Source organism: Perissodus microlepis, chromosome 23, assembly GCF_051167445.1.
Source record: "Perissodus microlepis isolate ML-2025 ecotype Zambia chromosome 23, ASM5116744v1, whole genome shotgun sequence".
Classification (NCBI taxonomy): Eukaryota; Metazoa; Chordata; class Actinopteri; order Cichliformes; family Cichlidae; genus Perissodus; species Perissodus microlepis.
Window position 1 is genome coordinate 41099498 of NC_140482.1, and position 15289 is coordinate 41114786.

The window sequence follows — 15289 nt, forward strand, 5'->3', positions numbered from 1 at the left end:
TCTTACAATGTTGCTTCAGTACATTGAGATTCATGGAAACTGGTTCATGCACAGCTCAGGTCCCGCTGTAACGTTTCAGTCGGGTCTGGACTTTAACTCCACGTTGATTCTTTTCTTTTTCATCCATTCTGTTGTCGCTGTCCTGCTGCGTGACCCAGTTTGGGACAAGCTGTAGCTGTTGGACAAATGAACCTAAAATACTTTGGTATGCAGAGGAGTTCATGGTCTAGTCATTGACTGAAAGGTGCCCCGGTCCTGTGGTTCCAAAACAAGCGTCCCACCCCACTACATGTGACAGGTGAGCATTTTAACACCTACCCCGTTAATTCCCATGGAAGCAATAAGAGTCTACTTCATAATTCAAGGACTGACTTTGCACAGAATCCTTTCCTCACATATACTTCACACTATTCCATTATGATCTAGTTTTCAAATTGGTGTCTCCGTTTCCAGGTTTCGGGTTAGTAAATGTACTGACAATCAGCCAAAAGTCATCGCAGTAAGAGCTAAGAAAAGGAGACTGACCGGTATAACATCATCGTGAATTTGTGCTCTAAGCCAATCTGTGCCAGGTTCCAGTTATCTCTCCAGAGAAACGATGCAATATACTCGTCTAGTAAAGGACACTGTGTCCTCTGCAAGGCCCACATACTGTACGAACCCACCCACACCTCCCATCAAGCTGGTTGTAGTACCACTAAAACCTCTATAATGTGGAGAAAAATTATTTAAAAGCCAAATCGAAAAGCGAAATTAAAAGAGTGCGGGTGTCAAACAAGAATTGTCCCTGAAAAGATGCTTTTCCTCATTAATAAAAAGCTCTGCCATGGAAATTTGTAGTGTACACCAAAATAATTAAGTAACAGATGTAATGAGGCCAGTTTTTTCAGCATCTACCACAGAAACGTCTGAGCTTTTGTTTTTGTTTATACTGATTCACAATTGAAAAAAAGGGATATTTTCTGTGAATTAACAAAAATTATATAATATAGATAATTTATATTACATAAGTCTGGACAATGAAATATCAAATTAAATACCCATTAAACTCATAGTTTCACTGGTCCAGGCCACTTAAGATCAAAGTGGGCTGGACGTGGCCCACGATGTCAAATTACTGCTGTGATTTAGAAACCACACAAACCCGGTTTAAGCAGCTGTTGAAATAAAAACTTAATAAACTGAGATGGAGCATGTTTGCAAAATCTATCTCAGAGGGGAAAAAAGAAAAAACCTCACATGTGGGCAAATATATTCATAAAATTATAAATAAATAAAAGCAGATTAGAGTGGACACTGTGTAATGATTTGATTGGCTGTATTCTAATTAAGGACTAAAACACAGAAATACAGCAGCATATGGCCCTGCTGTCGTCACCTATAGCTCACAATCACACCCACATGCTTGTAGCATGCAGCTCCTTATGCGCGCACGTGTGTGTGTGTGTGTGTGTGTGTGTGCGTGCGTGCATCTCTGCATGCAAATGTGCACAAGTGTGAAACCCTCTGCAAACAGTTGCATGTGAGTGCAGCAGAGACGGCCTGAGAAGATAAAAACATCAAGGCGCACAGCAAACACAAGGTCGCGCGTCTCTATTCTTCTATCCGTCATCAGCAGCCAGCTTTGTGCTCTTGTTACATTTCTATCGTTGAATGCAGGACAGATGCTATTTGGGCGTGCAAACATGCAAATTGAAATCGAGAAATTCTGCCAAGCAATGCAATTGATTAAAAAAAAAAAAAAAAAAAAAAAAAGATTCCTTTTAATCCTTTTAAAAAACATTTGTGTGAATCTGGGCTAGATAAATGATACGCAGTCAGCTATTCCTGATTTGCTACGCCCAGCAAAGCCTGGCTGATCTGCTGGCTGCCAGCCAAAGCTGTCAATTAAGCATTTCATCACTGATTTAAAAAATAACTCGCCTTATAACAAAGGTCAGATTATAGCGCGGAAGCCCCTGCTAATGCCACACAGATATAGTGAACCCCTGAGACGTCGAGGATCTTTTCTAATCAAGAGAGACAGATCTCATTACAATGACATGCTTCCCATGCTTGAGATTGTTGTGATCGCTCTTGCAGCTCGTTGTATATGATGTGCAGTTGTTCACATGGCAAGCAGCCAAATCATATGATGGATGCGTTATGCTTATTTAACCTTTACATGATTGCATTCTCATTGGGGAAAAGAAGCTGCATCTCATTCGTGTGTTTAGTGTCCAGGTTGGGGTTTCTGAAAGGTTCACATCATGTTCGTCCTCGTTTAAGTGTAAACACACATGTATGTATGAGGATAGATATGTATGCTGGATGAAGCCATTATACGGATTAGTAGAAGCCCTCCTAACTGCACTTAAGAGGCGAGAGGGTTTCCAGGATGACCTTGTCTCCTCTGAGTGCTGCTCACCTCTCCTTCACCCCTGTCCCTGATCAATCCCCTCCCCAAAACGTGCATTTTTCCTACTGCAATCCTGTTCCTGCTATTTCTGCCTTTCTTTGCCAGTTTTTCTCCGGCACACTGCCTCTGCACCATTTGAAAAAACCTCCCAGACTCCCCTCAAACACCTAAAACCTAAAAATACTATCTCAGCTGGAGCTGCTGCCTCTGAACTCCTCACCCTTTTCGAACATCACAACACTTGGTTGTCTAAATCAGCCCATACCTTTTCTTCTCCTCTTCGCCTCCACTTTATTCAGGCGAGATCTAATTCACTGATGAATAATGGATGGATGGATAGGAGACTTTCATCCACCATGCTTCTCTTTCTCTCGCTGTCTTTATCTTGTGGGAAGGCTATAGTGCTAATGCAGGGCAACATGCATTGGAGATGAGCCCAGGGACCTCCCACTCAGTCTGTTTGTCTGTCTGCTGCCTGAAGGATCTCTCTCACACACGATTTCTCAATATTATACTCTTCCAGTCTGGTCAGTGACAATCCCGATCTATATTGTAATTTTCCTAAATCTTTAATTTTCATTATTGTTTCGTAATAATGACAGCAAACATAAATGTGGAGCGCTGATCATCCTTTCTTATCCCTTTCTTCATTCAGTCACCCGTCAGTTTTTTAATCATTCTTTGCCTCAGTTCGATTCGTCCCTGACCTTGGTATAGCAATCCCAGCTTTATATTGACCCTGATCCTCCTCCTTCCTCCCCTCTAATACCCTCAGAAACCCCATCAAAGACCAATCTATGAATTCACTGCTATGTCCACATTTCATTGCTTTGTAAGTTCAGTGATGGTTTGAACACCCATGGAAGCCAAACCTTGCATGGGTGCTTGAACAACTGCTCGAAACATCTTGATAACAATGCAGCGTACTGTATGTGGACTAACAGCCACGAAAAAGTCTGCATGGCTCATTTCCTATAAATTCCAATTGGATGTAGCAGGAGGACCGACATCGACACGTTGCAGGCAGTAAAATCTGTCTGCACTGCACAAAAGATCTCCCAAGGTTTGTTCAGTTTATTCACAGTTGCATATCTCAGCCTTGCCCCATTTACTTTTATTTGACTTCACATATCTGCTCAGGTGGCGCCCAGATTAAGGACCTAAATAAATAAATAAAACCCCAACCCCCACAAAATCCCAGCAATTAGTGCTTGGAAGCGAGCACAAGCAGCAGCTTGTCAAAGAGCCCATCAATAATGCAGGTGGGTGGGAGACCCTGGCTGGGCGACCACTGTCCTGATGAACCCTTCTGCCCGTCTACCTGTCTGTCTGCATGTCCATCTGGGTCTCTTCCTTTCGACAGCTTCTATCACCTCCCGCCGTCCTGCCAGCACCTGTTTTGCCTTTTTCACAAGGCACAGTATTGTCTGTTATGTCTTTTGGGCATGCATCCTTGAGTTGCAGTGTTGTTGTTTTTAAAACTACTGATCAACTATCGTTACGTGCTCAAAAAAAAAAAAAAAAAAAGGGTGCTCTTTCAAAGATACTAAGGTACTTGCCAAACATGCCATGTGAGTGGGTGCGTCACGGACTCCTCGTGTAATCCCAGACTAACGCTGGTTGAGACAGGCAAGAACTTTAGTGCTGGGCCGTATTATTACTTTCATATTTTACAGTTAAATCACAAAAAGGATTTGCATGACAAACTGGACCAAAGTGGGTCAGGTTTTGGTCCAGTGTCTTGCAAAAGTAACGCACCACTGCTGAGGGGAAAAGAACAAAGGCAAAACATCATTTTTAAAGCACAGAAACATGTTCGGAAACAAAAGTTACAACTACATGCTAAGGCGAGAAAATTGCACAAATTAGACGCATTCGACGCAGGGGCGAGAAAAGACTTGAGCGGGGAACAACAACAGTAATAACAGCTGCTGCTCCATCGCATACGCAAGCAGAATAACAATCAGCGCAGGCTAGCAGCTTTCCGACTAACCTCTCATCATGGTCGTCGACAACAGCAGGCAAAATGGCGCGCAAGAAAACAGCTTAGGCAACAAAGGTATAGTGGAGATGTAGCTGTGATTAGTGGAGCTGCTTTTATTACACAGATGAAGCACGAAACACCAACAACTACACAAAAGTGATGATTAGAAAGTTGGAGCCATGAGGCTGCTGACAGATGTGAAGAGTTGGTGTGAAGAAAATGATCATCCAAGGGAAGCATGGCAACAACAGACTGACACACTGGAGAGGTGAGAGGGAAGCTGTGACGCTGTGGCAGAGGTATCAGGACTCGGAGAATAAGAGCTAATGAGTGACGATTAAACGCGATTCATATATCTGTATCTGTGGTGTTGTGTAGTTTATGTTCTGTTACATCTTAGTCTTTGTCTTTGCAGCGAAGCTATGAAAGTATGAAATGAGGTCTGAGAGTAGTTTCATACAGCTCTTTGAGGAAATGACAAGCAGCATGATAGCATCTCAGCAAGAGAGTCATCATAAAGAACCTCTGACTGTCTTCCTTTCAGCTGTGGACTGAATGAGCCATGGCTGCAGAAGCATCACATTTCCTCATCAGCGATCGACGACTAGGATTTGAATATCATATGTACAACAAAGTTTTAGTGTTCACTCGTGGTATGTGAGGGACGTTTAATTAAAGGTATTCCCACAATTTCAGCAGAAATAAGCGCCTTTCAGTAGGGCTGCTCAATTAATCGAATTTTAATCTCGATTACGATCTGGGCTTTCAACGATAATTAAAAATGACTGAGCCGATTATTAGCCCCTCCCTCGTGCTTTACTCTCGCGCTGCTCCGTGTGGCAAATCGAGTGCACCTCTCTGCATTTCGAACACGCGTCACAACAATTAAGAGCAGCGGTCCCCAACCTTTTTTGCGCCACGGACCGGTTTATGCCCGACAATATTTTCATGGACCGGCCTTTAAGGTGTCGCGGATAAATACAACAAAATAAAACTAGTACCGGTACCGAAAAAAAGAAGATTTATTCATAACACACGTGAAAAGACCCAGGAAAACCGACTTAATGATAAAAACGATAACAAAATAACGCTGAAAACCGATAAAAACCCTGAAAACTATACATTTCACATCTGAGCCTCAACTCTCGCGGCCCGGTACCAAACGACTCACGGACCGGTACCGGTCCGAGGCCCGGGGGTTGGGGACCGCTGATTAAGAGGACCCGAGGGAAGCTCGGAAAGCTAAGCAGAAGTTATTTGGAGAGGAGAGTGACTGCCGTTGGGTGAAAAGAGAGGTAAAAAAACTTCAGTGGTGTGGAAACATTATGGGTTCGCGGAGTCAGACGTGGATCAAGTAGACACAGTGTGTAAACTTTGCTACGGTGTCGTAGCTGCACCACAGAGCAACACTGCAAAGTTCACTAAACACAGATGTTTACATTTTTCATTTGTTTTTTATATTGCAAACATTTGCACTGTTATCAGTATTTGCACTATTTTATATTATTTTTTCACAATCTTTAAAGTCATTATTCAAAACATTGTTATTGTTAAATAAATATCGTCAAATAATCGAGATCTCAATTTCAGTGAAAATACTCGTGATGATCATTTTTGCCATAATCGAGCAGCCCTACCTTTCAGCACAGCAGGCTAGAAGTAAGAGGTTACATAAAGGCTTCTTTTGTCATTATAAAGGTAAAGCAGTTCATTTCACCACAAAGACACAGTGCAGGCCTTTTCACAAGGCTGCGACACGACGCGCTTTATTTCATTGGATAAAACATAGAAAGTCCTGAAGTTTGAATATCACAGCGGAGCAACAAATCTGAAGTGAAACCTTAAGTGCAGAAGGCGGTTGATGGTCTTGGATGCAGTGCAACACAAGAAACAATTAGCTGACTTGTCTTTGGTCTCATTTGTTCATTCAGAAATTGCAGTTCAGGAAAAATCTGCTCCCCTGAGTTATGAAGTCAATAATGTGCAACATCATTCGTTTTATCAGACCCCACATGTGCTCGTGATGGTAAAAGGGTGCCCGCCAGATTCTCAGTGTTTATCCAGCCCCTCTGCAGTCGAGCCCTGCACAGATACCATCACACTAATAGACTGCCCATTAAGAGAGTGCAGGAGGAAGGACACAAAGGAGGAGTAAGTGAATGAATGAGTGAGTGAATGAAACACGAGTGAATGACTGTAAGGAGCAGAAAACGTAACACGTTATAAATTACAGGCAACCGTGGCATGTGATCATGGCCAGGAATATGATGATGATGATGCCGAAATAAAGCTGTGTGTTTAGTATCTGGGCCCATTGTTCTCAGATCTCTGTAAGAACCAGCAGCCTAATTGAATTAGATCGTGGCACGACTCACTGCGATGGCTGGAACAGGGACAACCAGAGAGCCAGCCAGCTGTTCCCCTTTTCTGTCTCCCCATACAGGAGCAGACTTGTTTTAATTACAATTATTCCAGGACCAATGAGAGATGAAAGGAACGAGAACAAAGGCCCAAACGAGGGGTGAAGGGTCACAATATCAGAGACGCATTAATGCGCATGTGTTGGTGCATGCCATTTTGCAACAAGATCCTTTAATTAGTGTACATCCGTCCTGCTGAACTGAACGATAACCGAGTGAAAATGAAAGTGCATTATTCTGTGGCACATTCCTTTGGTGGATCTCTGCAGCAGGAGTGCTGAGGGAGGGAATTCTGTTTGATAAATAAATAAAATTAACCACACATGACACAGCCTACAGAGTCCTGCATCAAACTGTAGCACTCCACCTATTTGCTGGTCATGTGCTGTCACAGATAAGTGATAAGTGTGATAAGTGATGCAAAGGCCGTGACGGAAGCTTCAAAATGTCTGTTCAGTGCAATGTCTATGTTACACAGCTCTATCAGGTACAGCGTCTAGTGAGAAAGCAGAGCGGGTGAGCATGTAGTCATAACCCAGCAAACTGGTTCCCTCAGGCGAGGATTCACCTGCCGAATACCAAAACGCTGCTTTTTATAAAGACTGAGGCAGGAGCGAGACAGCCAGAGAAAAGCAGAGCGAAGCACATCAGGAAACCAAGTCCTAATATTTCCCTTTCAACTTATTGGAAATCTTCATTTATAACACTTTCTGATGAGGCTCCATCGAAAAATAGTTTATATGCTGTAATTACATTTAACATTATTAATTAACTAGGCCTTTATAGATGAGTTATAAGCCACAAATTAAAAGCAATGTTTCTGCTGTCAGGGAAAATCCTCCTGCAACAGTAAAATGATGAAGGTTTAATGTTGGGCTTGAATGATGAAGGTTTAATGTTGGGCTTGACATTACAATGACTGCAATTCATTGTTAGCTACTCTACACAAGGAATGTCAACAAATGTGCTGCTCAGATACTAAGCAACAGTAAATATTAGTATCAGCTAAAGTCTCGAAACACTGATGAAGTCTTTCCGGAGGTCAGTAGAGCTCCGGTGTCAACGACAGTCAAGTTTTAGACACTTATTATAAATATTAACCCCACACAAGTTAATGTTAGGAGTTTAACACTTAGCAACTACCAGGCAGTAATATTAGGCTTCTATTATTATTATGGTAGCAGCTAGTGCTCATGAGTAACATTACTGTGTTATCTATGTAGCAAAGCTTACCGAGGCTATTTAATCAGCGTTTAAAATATGGAGCCAAGTCACCAGAAGCACAACATCAGCTTCAATCTTTGCACCACTGAAGAGAATCTTAAAATATTTCCAATATAAACAACATAAAGTCAAATTACAGTACTTTTCTTGCACTACATCAGCACGTGACACCACACTTTAACTTACAATAAGCGGTGTAATTGTATCTGAGTTTCATGCACATTTAGACTTTATTTCAGATGTTAAAAATGCAACGAATACATAATTTGGCCTTGCTAAATATATTCTGCTCATTTTCAGTATTCTGATCACTGATTATGTGATAGCAACCAAACGATCTCTATCAGCTGGTCTGTGTGCTGCACACATGTGACGCTGCCATCATGGACGTGACAGCAAGAAAGCAGATGGTGGGTTGACTTCTCGCTCCTCGTGTGCACGTGGAAAGACTGAAATCTGGTCCTGGTGTTAAAGCCACCACAGCCTTAAAATGCTTTTATATTAAATCATTAAAACAAAAAGCTATAAAAGTCCAGTCGGTCTATTTTTTCTGATGTCTTTAGGCCCCAGTCTGAACGAAATCACATCTGAAAGTTTTCAGTACAGGAGATGTGATGAAAAAGTGCTACGATAAGCTTTTATTTTATCACACATCCTAATATTGTTTCTGTTATGAAAAGTCAACGGCCACAGGAGAGCGTGCTTTTCAGGGCTCAATAATGCCATTTGTCTCCGCCGCCATTTTCATTATGGGCTCTCTGGCTTTCCCAGCAAACACAACTCTGCTACAGACTTTGACTCTCGCACACATCACACTCCTTTCTCTGCACGTGCTTGCTGCAAAAATGAGCGAGGAGAAGACAAATCACTCTGATCGAGCAGGGAACTCTGTCACAATGATATCACATGGATGGCAGAATACGACTTTGAACTGATCGATCGAGCCCGTCGCTTTTCATAAGACATGCTCAACTATCTTGCGTCAAGTTGACAGAGGCAGAGCGCAGTGACCCATGAGTACAGCTCAGACCTGAGACAGGAAATAATTCATCATCCACATCGAGGCTGCCTAGCCGAGCTAGCAGCCTCAGGAGATGCTCTTAAAGGGAGAGTCTGAGCTCGACTGCTAACAAGCAGGGAATATCACTAAAGTCAAGAATATTCACACAAACACAGGAACTACTTTATGTAGTTTTAAATAGAATTCTTACTAGTGTTATAAATAATAAATGTCCAGAAATGAGTCAAAAATAAAGTCAACAAATACCTCAGATTGATTTTTGAGTCTGAAGCTGACAGAGATGGAGCGCTCTCCTCATTGCAGTCTCAGCGCCTGTTACATCTTTGTCATTCACAGATAGTCAAACTCACATCCACACCAAACCCACTCAGCAGGAACACAGCAAAACACTGAAAAAGAAAAAATCCCTACACGGGCTTGCGTTTTTATCCCGAGCGCGCGAGCTGCACCCAAATGCTGAATCTACTTCAGCCGCATCATAAAACTCGGATGTTCCCCAAATGAAAATCTGAGTTTTCCTTCCATGTTTTTCACCTCGTTGTCCCACCTGAATTGGCTCAGCGATCCACCAGCGGGGCTCGCCCCACAGTTTAATAACCACAGCTCTCACAAGTGTTTCATGTCACATCATTAGGTACACCCAAACCCTGCAACTGAAGAAAGTTGTTTACGCCACAAACTGGTGTCTAAAATAAAAACAAATGGTTTACATTCTTTCCCACACTACACACACACTCTGAGGCCAAAGAGTAATTATAGCTGGCAGCCTTCCTGCTATTTGGTGCACTGAGTGCCGCTGGCCTTCTCAGTTCTGGTCTTCCTTGTTAACCATCGTTGCTTAGGATTTTTAGGGTGTTTGAACGCTCTCTGTTTACATTATATGAACATAAAACAAACTGTAAAAATGCTTAATTTACTCCTCAGCCCTCTTCTCTTTGCATGTGTTTATTACTTTAAGCAGGTTAGCTTAAAGTTAAGTCACAGACTGAAGTGAGTGGCAACGTGTTAGCTGTGATTTAAACCTATTTTTAGCAGGGCTGTTATTCTGGTGATGCCCAAAAAGGGGGTACATAAGTGTGTGTCTGGGAGTGTGTTTTCCTCTGTCTGTGTGTCTGGATTTCTTTATCCACATAAGGAGCTTCCTTACCTTCTATAGATGGAGCTTGGTCCTGGGCAGCATATAGCATATCCTTGAATGCCTGATGAGGAAGAAGAGAAAACAAATATGAGTGTCTGCAAACAACAAAAACAAAAAAGCTGCTTTGAGCAAAAGACATTCACAATTTCACAGAGCCTGTGATTTCACAGAGAGGGCTGCACATGTGCAAAGTGACTGTGGTTTGATTTAGACGGGACGATGAACAGCTAATTGCTTGAATTACCTCATTATCTAAAATCCCATCAGTTGTAAAGGTGTGTTTACAGTAGATAAATGGGGTGATTAGAATAAACCATAAGGTGCCACAAAATTGTTAGAAACATCTGCATACAGAGAAGGACCTTAAAAAGGACCTCAAGAGCTATTAACTAAATTACAGTAAAGACCAGGCAGCTGTTAACATTATAGACAAAGTCTGCACAGCTTCATTTTAAAACGCCCGCTTGTTACTACATTGTTGTGTTTGTTACACTGAGCACTGTGAAATCATGTGATTATACATGAAAACATACAAACCCCAAACCAAAGGGATATGAGTATGCCCCACCCTGCCCACTGCCTCTCACATAGTCCAACCCCGCTCCAGGAAAAGTTTTCTTGAAAGATGGATGAATACAAAAGAATGACTCAGTGGACAGAGCACAGGTAGCACCTTTTATCCAAGGGTTCAGAAGAAACCCACACACTATCACAGAGGTCTGTGCATCCTGCGACCACCATGCTCTCTTCTGAACATGCAAAACCTGCACAAAAACATTCAAATCATTCGTAGCCTTTCACATTTACCCTTTCTGAAGCCCTCGCTGCACTCAACAAGACTTACTGATGCTTATTGTCACTAGCACATATATTGATCTCCCTTTAGCCCATCAAAGAGACTCATTACAGAACGAAAGCAGTGCTCTTAGGTGAGCCTAATTAGATCTAGTCAGTATATCTGAGCTTCACCCACTAACTTGGGCTCATTCCCAACCAGAGAGGTGACATTCCACGTCCCTGTGGCCAAACTTGTCAACTGGGAATTGGACCTCTGCTCCTGACTGGCACCTGATCCACATAGCACTAAAAGCTATGGCCCCTTCTGCAGGTATTGAGCCCACCGGAGGGCAGAAGCTGGGCCCAGGACCCAATTTGGAGCAAATTAGCCCCGACTATACAGATACTGGGATCATCAAGCAAACCCCATACACAACAAAGAGGCAATTCACAGAGGGACAGTGGTAGTATAAAACATAATTGCCCTATGACTATATTATAATGTGACAATTTATGAAATAAATAATTAAAGGAATAGCAGATTGACAAATTGGCAGATACGAAGGAGAGATAGCAGCTGTGGCTCCTTTTCAGTGAGACTGATCTTGAAGATAATGGAAACAGACGACTGCATGCTGGCTCGTTTGAACATTTCCTCATAACTTTTTTCACAATAAGGACATCTTTGTAACCAAACTGCTCCAGAATAAGAGGAAAAAAGGAAATTACAATTTTGGACTTTTCTTTTTAAAAAAGTTAATTAATTGTGAAGTAAAATCCAAGCTTTGCACCAAATTTCATGTTTCAGGTAAAACATAGGTGCCAATATATGTGCTGTCATTATCATCTCTGTCTGGGGTCAACATGGGAGAGACAGAGAGGACTGTGAGGACTCCTGAGTGTGTGTGTGTGTGTGTGTGTGTGTGTGTGTGTGTGTGTGTGTGTGTGTGTGTGGGGAAACCACTCAGAAATCCAGTGCATTAGCCGAAGCCTGGACTGTTGATACTTGATACTAAGTTCCTCTGTGAATTATATGCAGTGAGACTGCAGCTCTGGAGCCTAATCCTGGAGGTAAACATTTCTTTATGCAGCATTCGCCCCATTTTGTCTGATTAAAATCACAAAGGGACCAACTGTGGACTCACTCAGCTCGCTGATGTCCAGTTAATAACTAGCAGTTAGCAGCTGATATGGTCAAGTGATAGGTGGGAAGTAGAAGTACAGATTCAGATGGGGGGGGTTCATTAAGGTGGAGGCATTGCCATGGCGATGGCAGTGACGGGAAAGGGGGGCAGGGTGTCTCTTTGGGGAACGGAGATAAATTTGCAGTAATCATTGGTGAAACCTGTAGACAATAACTAAGCCAAAGCTTTCAGGGCCATCAGTTAGAATTACTAAACATTAACATGACGATGTGGCATACTCACATCTGAGATGGGCTCCAGCCGCCCACCCCCCAGGACCCTGCACTGGATAAGTGGAAGAGGATCAATGGATTCATGAATGGATGCATGGATGGATGGATGGATGCATGGATGGATGCATGGATGCATGGATGGATGGATGCATGGATGGATGGATGGATGCATGGATGGATGCATGGATGGATGCATGGATGGATGCATGGATGCATGGATGGATGCATGGATGGATGCATGGATGCATGGATGGCCCACACCAGATTTATGTCACTATTCAAACTAGACCTCTATAGCAGAGTATCCATGTTAGTGAATGCTGTGTGTGGACTTTAATCCTTTAAATGCTGAATCATGTTGAGAGGACACTAGCCAAAATATTTGGCCAAATCATTGCTCTATGATGCTTGAGATCGTGCTTGAGGAAGTGCGAAGCGTACATTATTAGTCTGAAGGGATCTATGGATCACTTCAATCTGCAGCTCAGCGTCTGAGTGGATGCCTGCATGTAAAGCGAACATGGGAGGAGAGGATAAAGGGAGGGGAGGAGGGGAGCAGAGGGCAGGTCTGGTCGGGGACCAGATGTCCTCCCAGTGGGGGAGGAACGATGAGGTGAGGATGCAAGGAAGGAGGGAGGTATAGAGATGGGGCCTCTCAGCAGTTGCCATGCCATGCCTGTTGTATACATAATGTTCAAATTGTTGCGCAGTGCTGATAAATCATACTTTCACTGAACAGGGTACAGTTCCGTTTCTGTAATGGCTACAACCACACAAAGCTCGCTGCGCTTGTTTAGACCTTTAAATCACTCAGATTAATTGCAGAAAGACAAGACTTGACCTTTGAACAGTCACTGAAATCACACACATCCCTGTTATTCTGCAACACTTTGCTCGTTTGAATTGTAAATGTGAGTCTCTGCATGCACTCTCCTCCTCCTCCTCATCTAAGCTTACATGAGTGATTAGGCTGCAGAGCTAAATGCAAAAGTGTCCTTGTTCTCTCGCCCACACACATACACGCACACACCTGAATCACTGTCCTTCATTTGTTCTTATAACTGTGCTGCTCAATACAGCTGCCAAACACAATTGTTACTTACTGTCTACATCTTACCTGTGCTAATATATTCACGTTTGAAAAACTAACTAAATTGTACCTGTTGTTGCTAAGATTTCCAGATTTGTTGCATCACATTTAAAGGGAAAAATCTTATCAGGCTGCAGTTTGGCATAAATCTGGGGTTGGCAGGACATACACACCTCCATATCAAACAGCTGTTTAGCATACAGGTTTATAACTGCAGTCCTACAGGATAAAGCAAACACCTAATTGCCCAATCGCTCAATTGGCTTGTCAATGCTTCCACATTTGAATGAGGTGCATTACTAACTAGAGCCTCTATATGCTGGAACAGCCACTTTGCTGCATCCTTTTCATCTGCATAGAAACCGGCTGACCAATCTAAATGGGCGCCACAGTTTTCCACACAAAAGCACGCTCTTTAAAAGTGAAAACTGTGCAGCAGGTTAATGAGTTCAACCAGCACACAAAGCCAAGAACATAACTTCAAACCACAGTCAGTTTGGATGAGACTGACTCGAATGCAGCAGAAGTGACAGAATGAGCAGAAGTGTCGCGGCTTCTACATGGATAAACGATGAAAATGACCCGTGCTGCAGGAATTATGTCAGCGTGTCATTATTACAATGCAACAGTCGCATCTGTGTGCGACGGCTTCACCAAAACAACAGCCCACGAAGTGATGCAGCTTGGGTTGCATCACAGCAGCATATCAAAGCTTTTGCATCTCCGAGAATAAAAAATTAATTTCTGCTTCATCTAAGTGACTCACTTCTCTGAAGTCAACCGAGTTCAGTTAAGCTTCATGTTTGGCCCTATCTGCCGACTCGTTTCAGAGGAAAATCCAATTCTTCTAATGAAGTGTCCGTCATCTATAGGTGTGAGTCCTCTCCCACCCCGCCCACTCAGTGTGTGTTCACAGAGGTCGCACAAAGACTGAAGACTCCCACGATGACATAAATACACGAACACATTCTCGGTCAACAAACTATATATAATTCAGATCGGAGCAAGAGTATAAAGCGCAGACACAGGAGAGCAACTCTCCTACATCATTTAAAAATAGGAGCTTACATATGTGACGAGAACATGTTTGTAAAAAATGTAAATACTAACTCCCGGCTACACGAGTCAGTCATCAGTGATCAATCACAGCTGTGTTTTAAAGGATTCATCATTCGCCTTTCAGTTCTCATGTCTAATTTCTGGATCACATGCAGAGACGATAAGAGTCGATCACTGAATACAATAAAGAAAAAAGGACATATTATAGAACTCAGCTGGCTTTAATAATATTTCTTCCTTAAGTGCATTAATATTATCAACTTAAATGTCAAATTCAAGATTATGTCCCAGAAAAGAGCAACCATAAAACCAACACTAATCACAGAGAAAATATATCATCCATCTCAGGTCAGCGAGTGCTGCACTGAACACTGGAGGTGTAAAATGGCTGGTATGGCCATGCATCTGTCCCTGGGCTTCAGTGTGCTTCAGTCTGTACATACAAAGACAACATACTGCACTCGCATGCATGTTAATCACCATTTTTAAATAAATTTTCCCAGGTTTCCCAGGTATGCCTATTCAGTTTTTCTTCCCTTTTAATTATAGTGTCCAAAGATGTTTTCATTACACAACAATGACAGCATATCATGTTGTCAAGAGCAAGAGATCCAAATGTCTGCTGTACCAACAGACCAGCTTAACATCATCATTCAGGGCAGGATACCAAAATAAAACCGGCGCACTGAGCTTCTGTTGAGTCTGGGCTGCTGAGGGTGAAGAGAACGGGGTCTTTGTCTATAATTCATAGAGTCAAATGG

General features: G+C 42.6%; 1 protein-coding gene across 1 annotated transcript in view; it reads right to left on the minus strand.

The window, feature by feature from the left end:
- The window catches only part of xpr1a (xenotropic and polytropic retrovirus receptor 1a), a 74989-nt gene that overhangs the window by 58231 nt on the left and 1469 nt on the right, over positions 1 to 15289 (minus strand). The window contains exon 2 of the mRNA XM_084921938.1: positions 10195 to 10246. Within this exon, the coding sequence (XP_084778064.1) occupies positions 10195 to 10246 (52 nt within the window). The remainder of the gene's footprint in view (positions 1 to 10194; positions 10247 to 15289) is intronic.